This window comes from Mesoplodon densirostris, chromosome 10 (assembly GCF_025265405.1).
Source record: "Mesoplodon densirostris isolate mMesDen1 chromosome 10, mMesDen1 primary haplotype, whole genome shotgun sequence".
Lineage (NCBI taxonomy): Eukaryota > Metazoa > Chordata > Mammalia > Artiodactyla > Ziphiidae > Mesoplodon > Mesoplodon densirostris.
The window spans coordinates 32,374,665-32,389,191 of record NC_082670.1 but is presented as its reverse complement, the minus strand read 5'-3'; the positions used below and the strand labels follow the sequence as shown (position 1 = coordinate 32,389,191).

At 52.2% G+C, this 14,527-nt stretch overlaps 1 protein-coding gene across 2 annotated transcripts; it reads left to right on the top strand.

Moving 5' to 3' along the window:
• The first annotated feature begins 88 nt into the window (after positions 1-88).
• KLHDC3 (kelch domain containing 3) lies at positions 89-11,136 on the top strand. 2 transcript variants are annotated; one of them, XM_060110127.1, is made up of 15 exons: positions 90-238; positions 2,439-2,651; positions 2,830-3,006; positions 3,159-3,274; positions 3,463-3,534; positions 3,644-3,857; positions 3,936-4,022; positions 4,169-4,277; positions 4,405-4,478; positions 8,909-9,056; positions 9,188-9,254; positions 9,334-9,438; positions 9,728-9,802; positions 9,909-10,026; positions 10,501-11,136. In XM_060110127.1, exons 2-15 carry the CDS (start codon positions 2,498-2,500, stop codon positions 10,635-10,637), a joined length of 1,653 nt encoding a protein of 550 aa, XP_059966110.1. In that variant the 5' UTR covers positions 90-238; positions 2,439-2,497; the 3' UTR covers positions 10,638-11,136. The 2 variants fall into 2 exon arrangements, with proteins under 2 accessions (XP_059966109.1, XP_059966110.1); XM_060110126.1 differs by lacking the exons at positions 8,909-9,056; positions 9,188-9,254; positions 9,334-9,438; ... (1 more) ...; positions 9,909-10,026; positions 10,501-11,136 and adding exons at positions 4,602-4,680; positions 5,805-5,965 and having other exon boundaries at positions 89-238.
• Positions 11,137-14,527: the final 3,391 nt, after the last annotated feature.

Sequence of the window (14,527 nt, the reverse complement as noted above, 5' to 3'; positions counted from 1 at the left end):
TCAGGCTCCTGCCCACTCTTCAGCCCCTGACGTCCCTCCGGAGCCCCGTGAACTACAAGTCCCGATAGGCTTCGGGCACTTAGCTCTGACTGCATGTGCGCAGACAGCTGCCCGCCGGAAGGATAGAGCCTGGTTGTGTTTATCTCGTTGGGGACCGAGTCGTCGGTTGGCGTGCAACGGGGTTCTAGGCTGCAGGCAGCGTGAGGACCCGCGGCCCCGCCCCGGCCCGGCCTGGCAGGTAGCCCGGGGTGGGTTGAGGGACAAGGAGAATTATAGGGGCTGGGGACGCCCATGCTTAGCGCCGGAGTCGTGGGGGAGGGGCCTGAGAGTGAAGAGGTGGGGGTGGGGAGGGAGCTAGGGGGATGATGGGAAAGGAAAGTGTTAATGGGGAAAGAAGGGCTCCGGGAGGATGGTGAGGAGACCAGTGGGGGAGACCTGGTAGCCGGAGGAGGCACTAAAGGAAATTGGAAAGAAGATCGGGTTATGAGGAGAACAGGGAAGCTGAGGATAATGGAAGAAAAGGGCGGGGGGTGTCTGGAGTTGTGCGGGAGGGGAGGTTGGGATGACTGGGAGACGACAGGGCTAGCGTCACATACAGGGAGGAATATCTCTGGCGGAAAAGGGTCAATGGATATTAGCTTTTTTTCCCTTAGGGGAAGAGGGAAAATGGAGGGCTGTCGGGGTGGAGCTTGGAGTTGTGGGAGAAGGAAGAAGGAGAAAACGGCAAAGCTCTCAGGAGATCAAGAAGGGCCAGAAACGGGGAGTGAAAATTGCAAGAGAATAGGAAGGGGGGTAGGTACATGAAGGGAATTGAAGAAGCTTGAGAATGCGGCAGTGATGGAGGATGGGAGAGACCCAGGGATAAGAGGAGCCCCTGAGACCCTGGGGGCTTGTTCTCCACGAGCTTGAGTTTTTTTTTTTTTTTTTTTTGGAGGAGAAGCTAAGGTTTTTTTCTCCACCTTTGGATGGAATTGCTTCTCTCTTGTCCTCTGAGTTCTTTGCTTTACCTTGATATAGCTGAAGTGGGGAGTGGAAGCTATGAGGGAAGATGGACTCCAGTTCTTAAGCTCTTCAACCTCCTTCCTATCTGTCCTTACAAGCCCAGATCCAAGAGCTTTTGGATTGAGGACAGGAGTAATGAAGTGAGAGTGGTTTCCTGAGGGGCTATTTCAGGTTTGGCAGAGTGGCTATTTAAAGCATGGGGTTGGGGGTTGAGGGAGGTTGGGCAGGGGCAGGAGGGCTGGCAAGCCAGCTGAAACCTGTGTGTCTTTCTTGCGAGGGGCCTCCCTTACTTGAGCTTTTTCTGTGCCTGAGATTCTGCCTGGCTCTTCCTTCTGCCAGGGCTTCTTTTTTTTTTTTTTTTTTCCCTTCTGCCAGGGCTTCTTGAACAGGGAGCAGATGATCTACCCAAACCCAGCAGGTGCTGCCAGAGCAGGCAGTGCCAGCTGCAGGATTTGCCTGACAGAGCCTTCAGATGTACCCATTATCACTAGGTTAGCGGGTTGTCTTTAAGAGACCATGATCTCTCATGCCTGGGTCTTTTTCTTGTCCTGCGCAAGGGCATTTTTCTTTCCTTTCCCTTTCCAGTGCACACCCCCACCCCTGTCCCCTTTCAGAGACCCAAGTGGGAAAAGAGCTGCTGGAAATAGCTTGTTCTCTACCACAATGGCTAGGTTGGGCAAGTGGCACGAGGAGAAAACCCTACCCCCTCAATCCCCAGCACACACATACCTTTCTGGCTTAAGTTCTTGGCAGCATGCCAGGCACAGCTGTCAAAGGAACTCCTCATGCCTGTGAGGAGCCCTGGGTGACCCCAATGACCACAGCTCTGCTTGACAAGAGCCCCCTATGAGGGGCTGATCATCCATGGAGGTCCCTGTCCAGGATCAATCCCAGCCCGTCCTGGATAGAGGAACTGTTCCACTCTAAAAGCCTAAAAGCTTTTCTGCTTGGAGGCACTCATGCCAGCTTTCAGTGGACTGTCTGGGGTTGGCTGGGCTATTAATAGCTCTGAGTATTTTGAGATCCCTCTCCCCACCTCAAAGAGCACGGAGATTCTTAGAGAGGTGGCAGTAGGCAGAGCAGAGTCAGAAAGACGAGAGAACTCACGGACCTTTGAAGGGGGCTTGGAGCTTGGGCCAGGCCAGTGACAGGGTGCGGCCGCCATGAGTAGGGGACGACCACGTTGAGCCCTTGATCGGCAGTCTGAGCTGGCAGTCAGGTCAGAGCGGCCCCACCCTTTGCTGTTGGAGAACACAGGGCCAGGGCTAGCTTCCTGACCTCAGCAGCTTCCCTGGGGCAGAGCCAGCCACCTGAGCTGTGGAGGGGTGGTGTGGGAGGGCCACCAGGGTGACACTTCGAGGCAAGGCTAGTCCTGGGCAGAGTTGAGCCAGGCAAAGGCTTTGCCTGAGGAGCCCGTGGCCCTAACTTGTGTGCAGGTAGCGAAGGCAGCAGGCCGTGCCGGGGGGGCATGTTGCTGTAACCAGCGGCCCAGGGGATGTTACGGTGGACGGTGCACCTGGAGGGCGGGCCCCGCAGGGTGAACCATGCTGCAGTGGCTGTCGGACACCGGGTGTACTCCTTCGGGGGTTACTGCTCGGGTGAAGACTATGAGACGCTGCGTCAGATTGATGTGCACATTTTCAATGCAGGTAAGCTAACTCAGGGACCATCCCTGGGTGCCCACATCAGGGAGGGCAGTGGGTGGCTGAGTGAGGTTTGATGGTGGCCCCCACAGCCAGAGGGAGTGGAGGAAACTAACATGTGGTTTGGGAAAATGTGGACGGCCTGAAGGGAGGTTCCCAGGGCTGAGCAGAGCTGTGCCCACAGTGTCCTTGCGTTGGACAAAGCTGCCCCCAGTGAGGCCCGCCACCCGCGGACAGGCTCCCGTGGTACCCTACATGCGGTATGGACACTCCACCGTCCTCATCGACGACACAGTCTTCCTTTGGGGCGGGCGGAATGACACCGAAGGGGCCTGCAATGTGCTCTATGCCTTTGACGTCAGTGAGTATGAGTCTCTGGAGGCTGTGTTCTGCCAAATGGTGCCTTGCGGGGCTGGGGAAGGTGTGGGCTGAGGGGGGCTGGGAATAAGGCGCCCCAGAGTCGAGGAGGGAGCACCTGCTTGCTTACTGGGACCACCCTCTCCCCTCCTTCAGATACTCACAAATGGTCCACACCCCGAGTGGCAGGAACAGTTCCTGGGGCCCGGGATGGACATTCGGCTTGTGTCCTGGGCAAGACCATGTACATTTTCGGGGGCTACGAGCAGCTGGTAGGTCTGGGAAGAAACTAGAGGTTTCCCTAGGGTGGGAATGAGAAGGAGGAAGGGGAATTGAAAGTAGTGGAATGGGAGGCTTTGGTTTGCCTGCAGGTTCTGAGGTGGGAGGGACGGAGGGTCAGAGAGTGACCCCTGCTCCTCCCTTTTATTCCTTCCTTCACTTCCTTGCTCTTCCTTGTCAGGCGGACTGCTTTTCCAATGACATTCACAAGCTGGATACCAGCACCATGACATGGACCCTGATCTGTACAAAGGTTGGCCCTTCTTCCTCTCTCCCAGATCCCCACCCTCAACTTAAGGAACCATAGGGAGCTCAAACAGTGAAAGCTGACCCCTCCCCCTCCCGTCTCTGCTCCTGCCCAGGGCAACCCTGCGCGCTGGAGGGACTTCCACTCGGCCACAATGCTGGGCAGGCACATGTATGTCTTTGGGGGCCGTGCAGACCGTTTCGGGCCATTCCATTCCAACAATGAGATTTACTGCAACCGTATCCGTGTCTTTGACACGAGGACTGAGGCCTGGCTGGACTGTCCACCCACCCCAGTGCTGCCCGAGGGGCGCCGGAGCCACTCAGCCTGTGAGTGTCTGTTAGGTCCCTGCGGAGTCCCCGTCCCCCCATTGCCCCTACATTCTTGACATTCCTCTCTCCTTCCAGTTGGCTACAATGGGGAGCTGTACATTTTTGGTGGCTATAATGCAAGGCTGAACCGGCACTTCCATGACCTCTGGAAGTTTAACCCTGGTAAAGAGCACTGGCCCTAAGGGAGGGACAGGGAGCAATTGAGGGGGCGTGGAAAAGAAAAGAATAATCCTGAGTGGGTGAGGGGCGGGGGTGGAGAGGATTTCTGGGCTAGCAGGTGTTGAACCTCCATTTAAACTTCTCTTTAGTGTCGTTTACCTGGAAAAAGATTGAACCGAAGGGGAAGGGGCCATGTCCCCGCCGGCGCCAGTGCTGCTGTATTGTTGGTGACAAGATTGTCCTCTTTGGGGGTACCAGGTTAGGAGGAGAGAGGGGAGGCTTCCAGGAAGGGCCTAAGCCTGTGACTAACGTGGGAGACATTTGAGCGAGAGGGTCTCGTGGGTGGTCTTCACTACTTCCTTCATCTCTCTTTTGATCCCTGTAGTCCGTCTCCTGAGGAAGGCCTGGGAGATGAATTTGACCTCATAGATCATTCTGACTTACACATTTTGGACTTTAGTAAGTACGCTTTTTCTCTAAATGCTTTTGCCATCAGGGTCCCTGTCTTTGGGTGGTGATATCCAGGACTGGACCCTTTCCTCGGCTTTGACCATCTCCCTCTCCCCCACTCCTCCTTTAAAGGCCCTAGTCTGAAGACGCTGTGCAAACTGGCTGTAATTCAGTATAACCTGGACCAGTCCTGTTTGCCCCATGACATCAGGTACAGTGAATGGTTGGAAAGGAGGGACTGGTTGAGGGTGAGTGGGCAGCACAGGCGTGACCTGATTGGCTTTGGTCTCCGTGTGCCGGAGAGAGAAGATTTTGTTCTGTAGTGTACTTGTGGAGAGGGAGCTAGAAGGAAATATAAAACTGTCAGCTGGGTAAGTTTTGTGGAAAAAATGTCCAGTTCTCAAACCAAGCCCACAGGCCTCACTTCCTAATTCCTGAGCTTATGCAGTTATTTTTGTTAATATGCTGAAAAAGTTTGATTAAACCTTAGAACCTAGCTGCAGAGAAAAAACAAGTTTAGGAGCCTCTGGATCACATTAATTCCAGAATTAAGGGAGGCCCTTCCTAGCTCCTTCCCTTTGAATTCCATTCTTAGGTGTAAATCAAGCACTGAAAGTTGTCTTGTGTATAATTGTGCCCTTCTGGGTCATTCTGCGACACTTTTCCTCTCCTTGATTCAGTTCAGCTTAATTCTTACTTGCTGAGGGTCTGTGTGTTCAGTATTTGGTGATAGAGTATATAAGGCTGAACAGATGGATCCCAGGCTGGCCCAAGACGAACACATGTGCAAGTGCCTAGTACCAAGTAGAGTAGAGCCTTGGCATAAGGAGGCACTTTGTAGAATGACAGTTGTCAGAAAGAGAGGAATTTAATTTTAATATGGTGGGATGGCTGGGGAAGGCCTCAGGGAGGATAGGAGAGCTGAATCAGGGCCTTGAAAGGATGGGAGTTGAGAGCAAAACCCGACATTCCTGGTGGGGGGAGGGGCATCCTGGTTGGATCTGAGCAGAGGAGGAAAGGTAGGTTGGGACGTTTATTGAGATGTATACACAGATGTTTTTCTCCAGGTGTTGGGCACAAGAATATCAATAGGTAAACATAAACAGGAAGTCCACATGAGCTTGCAGGTGCACTAGTGGGTGGTAGTGGATTTGGTGGTGGGTGGAGGCCTGATTCTTAACCCTCACAGGGCTGTAAGGAAGAGCTGGCCGTGGGTGGTGGAGCTTTAGGAAGTTGAAGGTACTGGTGTGTTCATTGCTTTGTTTGAGCAATTCTGGCCTTGGGGGTGGAGGCTCCCCCTTCTGTCCTTTCTGCCTGTCATTTTTGGCCTTCCAGGTGGGAGCTGAATGCCATGACCACCAACAGCAATATCAGTCGCCCCATTGTCTCCTCCCATGGGTAGGAGGAAGTTTCTGCCGCCTCCCTTCCTGAGCCTGCTGGTGTCTTCACTGCCCTTGCCCATCTCTCCCCCGCCTGCCCCTTTGGACCCTGGACTTGGTATACCTCCACATGGAGTTGCTGGACTAGAGGTGTTTTCTGTGCTGTGAACTTAGTGGGGAGCTGCAGGGGGGAGGGCTAGGTCCCTTCCTCCTTGGGCCGAGGGCCCCTTCCCCTTGGTGCTCTGTCCCATTCACCTCCCTCCAACTGCTCCTGGGCCTCTGCTCTGCCCCAGGTCAGCCATGCTCTGCTGGGAAGCGAAGGGAATGGGGAGGAGGGAGAAGCAAGCAGTGTCAGCCTCAGGAGCTTCCCCTCCCCACCCCTCTTTCCACCTCTTCCCGCTGCTTGAGCCCTGAGCATTGATTGGGAGCTGAGAGGAGTTGCAGCTGTTGGCATGAAATCTCCTTCTCCCTGACCTGGGGAGGGGAGGACCAGCAGATAATCCCACCCTTCCTTGAGCTGTTGCTGTACCCTGATGCTCTCAGCCAGCTCAGATTTTATAAAAATGAATTGAAAGTCTCCAAACGTGTGATCTCTTTTGTGTGGAGTAGACAAGGGACGGCAGGAGTTTGCAGTGGGGCCAGGGTGCTGAGGTTCTGGCTTTTCAGCCAAGGGCATTAGGAAACCAAATACCACCACGGCCTGGCCGGAGTTTCTCTTCGGCGCGGAGTGCAGCCCAAGCGACAAAAGGGAGGGGGCAACGTTATTTACGGTGGGCGCCCTTGTCCGCCCAGGGAGGGCTCCCCGGCCGCCCACCAGCGGCCCGCCCGGCGGTGGGCAGGATCTGCTCTATTGTCACCAAGCCTCGCGGACTCGGCCTGCCGGAGATGCCGGAAGGAGCGGGGCGGGGCGGCGGCCGCCGGAGCGGAAGGAGCGCCATTAGTCTTCGGCGCGCCGTGCGAGCAGATGCTGAGTGCGAACTCCCGGGAATGGGCGGCCTCCGGGTCGCCTCGCGGGGCTCGGGACGGCGGGGGCCTGGGGCCCGGGGACCTGCAGAAGGGTGAGGGGACGGCGCCGGGCCGAGGGGCAGCCGCGGGGGCGGGGTGAGGGGCTAGTGGCACCGCGTGTGGTGCGGGCTCGGAGCCTGGAGACGCCGTGACCGTGAGACTCAGTTCTCTGAAAGATGCAAACACCGGGAGCGCCCCCAACGCACTGGAAAGTGGGGAGTGAGAGAGGATGCTTCCTGGATTAAGGACATCCTGAGCAGTTTTTTAAAGGGCGAAGAGGGTTTTTCGCAGGGAGGAAACGTTATGTTCAAAAGCAGAGTCAGGAAAGGGGATGGATTGTTGGGGAAGGTTTAGTAGGTGAGGATTCAACAAATTTTGCCAACATTAGTGAGCATCTGTTGTGTGCAGGCACAGTTCTAGATGCTGGAGATAACAGTAGTAAATAAAGCAGCACAACACTGTCCTCAGGAAGCTTACCTTTTAGGGGTTTAAAAAAACCCAAGCAAATTAATAAAAGACAATAAAACACGGAATTGCAGATTTTTAAAGGGTAAATTTTTTGAAAAAGGTGATAAGAGCTTTGAAGAGAAAGCAGGGAAGGAGTTACTGTTTTAAGTAATCACAGAAGGCCTCACTGGGTAGGTGACATTTGAGAAACCGTTCGAAGGAGGCGAGGGAGCAAGCAGTGCAGCTGGAGTAAGTGTTCCAAGCAAAGTCAGGTGCAAAGGAACTGAGGTGGGAGCATACCTTCCTGCTTAGGAACTGCTTGGAGGCCAGTTGACTGGAGAGGAGTAGGAAGGAGGAGATGGTAGGAGATGAGATTAGAGCCAAAACCCAGGCTAGGTCACATGGGGTCTTCAGGCTATTACAAAGCCTAGAGCTTTTCCTCTGAGCAAGATGGAAGCCATCGGGGAGTTTTGAGTTCTGGAGTGACATGACGTGTAGGATATGTATGTGGAAATGAGGTGGGAGTGATAAGATTTGCCTTTTTTTGTTTTGGAAAGAGGAGGTTACTTTATTAAAGACTTAAAGTGAAAACTTCAGGTCTGAAGTAGTTTCCTTTTGTAAAAAAATTTTTATTGGGAATATGGCTGATTTACAATATGTTAGTTTCGGGTGTACAGCAAAGTGAATCAGTTATACATATACATATATCCACTCATTTTTTAATTTTATATTATTTTTGGCTGTGTTGGGTCTTCGTTGCTGTACGTGGGCTTTTCTCTGGTTCCGCTGAGCGGGGGCTCCTCTTTGTTGCGGTGCGCAGGCTTCTCATTGCGGTGGCTTCTCGTTGCGGAGCACGGGCTCCAGGCGCGGGCTTCAGTAGTTACGGCACACGGACTTAGTTGCTCCGCAGCATGTGGGATCTTCCCAGACCAGGAACAAACCCGTGTTCCCTGCATTGGCAGGCGGATTCTTAACCACTGTGCCACCAGGGAAGTCCTATCCACTCTTTTTTAGATTCTTTTCCCATATAGGTCATTATAGAGTATTGAGTAGAGTACCCTGTGCTACAGTAGGTCCTTATTAGTTACCTATTTTATATATATCAATACTAGTGTGTATATGTCAATCCCAATCTCCCAATTTACCCCCTCCCCAGGTTTTGCTTTTCAGATGCCTCTCCCAGGCTGAAGCGGGGAGCATAGCTTTGAGAGGAGTGAGACTGGAGGTTGGGAGAGCAGTGAGGAGGCTAGAGTACTGATGGAGGTGAGAGGTGTTGAGCGTATCCTGAACCAGAACAATGGCGATGGTAGCTGAGCAAGGGAGACAGAGGTCCTTATGGGGAAACCTGTGAAGGAGTGATTTAAAAGAGCCTTACATATACACCTTCTTTAGCAAGGTGAGGCCCCAGGTACCTGGAACCGATGGGGAGTTACCTGTCAGTGTAGCGCCATTACAACGTGTGCTGCCCAGGACCTTCAGTGATGGGTCTGAAGGGGATGTTGGAAAGGATCAGTTACCTAAGGAATGAAGATGGGATGGCGTCTTTGCAGCAGTGGCAGATGCTGAGCTGAGTTGCGGTTCCCTCCCACCCCCACCTACCTTTCACAGGCACATCTCACATGTCATTTGAGGAGCTGTTAGAATTGCAGAGCCAAGTGGGGACTAAGACGTACAAACAATTGGTAACCGGAAACAGCACTAAGAAGCAAAGTGCCAGACCACCTGTCCAAAAAGCATGTGTTGCAGATAAACACAGGTGAGGCGCAAGGCCTGCCCCAGGAGTTGGAGGGTAGCTGGGACCTTGAGTAGGTGTCTGCTTTCTTGGGTGGCAGGTGGGAGGCCTTTGACAAGACTGGAGTTCCCTTGACCTGTTTAATTTCTCCACAGGCCCCTGGAAATGTCAGCCAAGGTCCGGGTGCCATTTTTGCGTCAAGTTGTTCCCATCAGTAAGAAGGTGAGGAGGAGCCAGTAAGCTCTTTCTCAGTGAAAGGAGACTGAACAGTTCTTTTATATTCTCTCTGTTCGCTCCAAAGGTAGCCCGGGACCCCCGCTTTGACGATCTGTCAGGGGAATATAATCCTGAGGTGTTTGATAAAACGTATCAATTCCTAAATGACATCCGAGCCAGAGAGAAAGATGTGAGTAACATGAGATTGGTCTGTGGGGATTCCGAGTGGTGAGACTAGAGCACAGGTCCGAGAGTCAGGCAGAGGGGAGCGGGGCGCGTCAATTTACTAGCTGTGTGATCATTGACAAGTTACTTAACCTCTTTTTGCTTCAGTTTCCTTATCACAGAAAGATAATAATTCCTGTCTCATAGTGTTTATGTGAGTTAACATATGCGAACCTCTTAGAATAATGCTTGGCACAGAGTTTCACCTAACATTTACAGAATGCTAACTGTCATACTCATCTTCCAACGTGGAGCTTGTGAAAAAGCAGCTGAAGAAGCGCCGTTCAGGGGAGGAGCGTGAGAAACTGCAGCAGCTGCTTCAGCAAATGGTGAGTAAGTCAGAATACGGGGGAGGGAGGTGAGAGCAGGTCGAGGCAGGAGGTGATTCAGTCCCTGCTATTCACCTGTCTCACCGATCTCATCTTTGCTCCTCAGGAGCAGCAAGAAATGGCACAGCAGAAACGGAAGCGGCAGCAGGAGCTGCACCTGGCCCTGAAGCAGGAGCGGCGGGCTCAGGCCCAGCAGGGCCATCGGCCATACTTCCTGAAGAAATGTGAGTGGGGCACAGCTATGACAGGCTAGTTACAGGAACAGGGGTTGGGTGGCCATAGCGGCTAGTTACAGGAACAGGGGTTGGGTGGCCATAGAGGCAGGATACTGTGTTCGGGGTCCATGAGCTCCCTAAGGGAGGCATGAAGGCTGGATCCCATGGTAAGTTGGAGGAAAGTAGAAATAGTAGGGAGTTGTTGTTTGTAACCATTCTTGTATCCCTAATGACTATGGGCAGGGAGTGTCCTTTTTATCTCTGTCCCACCCCCACATATGTGGATAGGGCACAGAGAAGGAGCTCATAGTTGGTTGAATTGAGAAAGAGTAGATTCATAGAAGTCAGCTTGCTTACACACGCCGGTGAACTCCAGATGAGTCACATATCCCTGCATAGTGGTTGAGAATTACTGACCTGGGGAAAGGGAAAGAAGCCGGCTTCCTCCTTTGCTTACCAGCTTTCTTTCTCCTTGTCCTCTAGCTGAGCAGCGCCAGTTGGTCCTAGCTGAGAAGTTCAAGGAGCTGAAACGAAGCAAGAAGCTAGAGAGCTTCTTGAGTCGGAAGAGGCGCCGAAATGCAGGCAAGGACAGAAGACATCTCCCTTTGAGCAAAGAGTAGTAAGGAGCTGTCCTCAGCTCTGCCACTGCCCCAGTGAGAAACGCATCTGTGGGGACACATTTGGTCTTGGCCCGTTCTGGTCTTTCCCATTCAAGGGCAAGGGTCACAGCTGCCTGGGAACCCAACTGGCTCAGAGATGACTAGAGGGCTCTTGGACTGCCTGAGGGCTGGACAAGAAGAGCAGCTCAGCCTTCTGCCATTCCACCCTTCTTCTGCTTGGATCTGGGTCATCATGTCCTCAAATCCTCCCATTCTTGCCCTAAAATAATGATTCTGGTATAGAAGGAAAAGGACTGGTGAGTGACCTTGAGGCCAGCTGAAAGCCATAGAGTCTCTGAGTGGCTCCCGGGACTGGGACTTTATGTAGGAGCCAGTTCATAAACACTCGTGTCACTCATCTTTTTATTCTGCTGCTTTTGTGGGTGGCCTAGAATTACCACTTCAGGGGCCACGTGTTGGATGGGCAATAAATCTCATGCTCCTACAAAGTGGGAAGTCAGATGAGAGACCCTTCCTATTTAAACTGAACAGATGACACGATCATTCAAAGACGGAACCAATCCCACAACTCATCTACTTAGCTTTGGTCTTGGATGCAAGGGGAGGTAGAAGATGGGGACAAAAATATGATAATATGGGGCTTCCCTGGTGGTGCAGTGGTTGAGAGTCCGCCTGCTGATGCAGGGGACGCGGGTTCGTGCCCCGGTCCGGGAGGATCCCACATGCCGCAGAGCGGCTGGGCCCGTGAGCCATGGCCGCTGAGCCTGCGTGTCCGGAGCCTGTGCTCCGCAACGGGAGAGGCCACAGCAGTGAGAGAGGCCTGCGTACCGCAAAAAAAAAAGATAATATGTAAGCACAGCTGGCTCTCAGTACTGTTTGGGTGGAGAATTCATATGGCCTATGTGGACTGGAAAATCCTCAAGCTGACAATTCAGTTTAAAGTGATCTCAGGTTGATAGTGCCTTTAGGCACCTGGCAGAAGCAAATGCATTCCTCTCTTTAGGATTGTACTTTAAACCCAGGCCCCAAGGAATTCCTTCAGATAAAATTTCAAGGAATCTAAGCTTACAGTGAAAACAAACAAGGGGAAAAAAAACCCCATAAGCAAGGGTCATTAGGAACAACAGGCAAGAGAATCAGACCAGCAAAGACTGAGATGTTAGAAGTATAAAATACAAAATACAAAATGTCTTAACGTTTAAAGAAAAGCTATGACCGATGAAAAAAATATCAAAAAGGACCAGATTGATAAATTTTTTTAATGAAAAATATGCTATTTGAAGTTAGAAACTTTATGGTTAAGCTGCAGATTAGACACACCTAGAAGGAGAATGAACTGGAAGTAGATGTGAAGTTACACAGATGGAGCCCAGGGATAGAGAGAAATGGAAACTGAGGAAAAGAGGTTAAACAACACGGAGGATAGAGTGAGGAGATGTGAGACAAATCAGAGTTCCAGAAGGACAGAGTATGTTAAAGGGGATGAGAATTATAATTGATAATTTATGAACCCTAAGAATCAGGAACACCAGTTAATCACAGACGGTGGGGTTGGGGACCTAGATAAATCACAAAAACTACAGAACATTAGAAAGATTAACATCTAAAAAACAGCTATAGGGAATTCCCTGGCAGTCCAATGTTTAGGACCCAGCTTCCACTGCAGGGGGCCCCCTGGTCGGGGAACTAAAATCCTGTGTGCTGTGTGGCGCAGCCAAAAAAGTAATAATTTAAAAAACAAAAAGCAGCTGTAAGGGAAAGGAAGAGGTAGAATTAGAAGTTAAGACATCTGTTATTGCTTGATGCTTCTGGGATGGGGGAAAGGATAGAGTTCTGATGACAGAAACGCATAAAATGCGCTTCTCCCAATGATTGTTAGATGAGGGCTCTAGCTACCAGGATAGTTCGCCTGTCCCGGGGGAGTGAGGGAGCCAGTGCTACAGGGTCCCCGGTGTCACGTGTGTCAATCCTAGTTTAAAGCCAAAAGACCGATTCTGGCTGATAAAAGCAGAAATAGACTATTGAACTACTGGGCTCACAGAAACACTCAGAAGGCTGGAGAGAAGCTCCAAAAAAGGAGTGGGGGATAGAGCAGTTAAAAGCACTGTAAGTCCTACCTGGGAACCAGTGTTGACGTGAAGATGTCAGTGCCGACACCAGAGGTGCCCCACTTCCCCCTGCTCTGCTCTAGACTGAGGCGTTCCTGGCAGAGGCGTCGAGTCACCTGGCTGCAAAGGCGATGCTGGGAAAGCCAAGTGTCTGGTCTTTCATACGGTGGGAGGTGGGCTCTGCCTTCTCCCTAGGTTTGTGGTAGGGAGTTTCTAAGCACAAGAAGGGGGTTCAGGTGAAGGGCAGTCAAGAAACCGTAATGTATGTCCACCACACGGCTGTATTGGTCCCCAAGCCTCCAAACTGCTACTTTTGCCCTTCAACGAGGAGCCAGAGGAGATGGAGAGCTCTGAGCTTCAGCTGTGGGTTGGTCTGGTTGGTTTTGGTTTTTACTGTTAAAAGCTTTGTTGAGATAGCATTCACATACCATACAGTGTATCCATTTAACGTGTACAATTCGGTGGTTTTTAGTGTATTCACCGAATTGTGTGACCATCACCACAATGTTGTAACATTGGTGACACCTCAAAAAGAAACCTGGTACCTTCTAGCAGTCACTCCTCAGTTCTTCCCAATCCCCCCAACTCTAGGCAACCACTAAACCACATTCCGTCTCTAGATGTGCCGATTTGGGGACATTTCATATAAATGGGATCATTATGTGGTCCTTGGTGTGCAAACCAGCTAAAGGGATATACGGAATTGAGGCTGTGAGGATGGTCTCATACGGGGATCAGGGAAGGAAACTTTCATCCCCTGAGTCAGCCAGGAAGTGTTTGCCCTGTCGAGATGGAAAGTCCTGAGGGCAGGGAAGGAGGCTCAGATCTTTACTGGTCCTGGTGAGAGAAGGGTAATCAGGACTGCTCGCCTGGGTGGCTGGATTTGGGTACCAGATCAGGCAGATCAAAGTGGGGTTAGACTGTGTGTGGAGGACAATGGGCAATGTAGGAGCTGGACTGCAGACAGGAACGTGCAGGGTTTTGGCGTCATGGCTGGTGTGCTCTTCCTTTAAAGACTGTTGGAGGTTTGTCCATTGCAGATGAGCAGGTGGGTACCCTGTGGGAGACTTCGGGGCAGGGTGACTGGGACGAATAAGGGGTTGAGCGAACGCCGTGGATGCGACTAGCGGCCTGGAGCCCAGCCCACACCAGAGCCCGTGGGGGCAGCAGCAGCAGCACAGGAGGTGGCAGTGGGACAAAGTCCCACCTGGTCCCCGCATGTGGTGCATGCTGGCCTGGCTACTAGAGCCCGGGGGCTCTCTGGGTTTCTGTGGGAAAGGGTAGGCTCATAAAGAGCATGAACCCAGAGAAGCAAAAGGCGCCGGCCCCACAGAGCTGGCACAAAAAGGAGGACGTGGCCTGGGCCAGCGAAAGAGAGTCAGGCCATGATCTCTGGCACAAAGGTGGAGGAGCAACCAAGTGACACAGTGCAGCAGCTCCAGTGTGCCCACTGCTGGCCCAGCCTGATGCCGCCTCAGAATAGAACGGACCAACAGGGCGGTTCTGCTGTGAGAACCACCAACGGCACCACAGGGCCACCACACTGCAGAGCAAGCAGGGGCCCTCTGTGTCCACACTTTGCTTTGTTGCCTCATCCTGGGCATCCTGACTCCCAAGCCCTGGCCGCTTTTTCCCTTACAGAATCTATTCCAAATGTCAGTCCTGGGTGGCACCCAGTTCGCTACGGCCAATGTACCCTCTCCCACCACCTGACTCTTCTGTAGCTTTTTCCTAGTCATCTAGTCATGGATTCAGGACGCCTGGGTCACTCCTTCCCTCCTG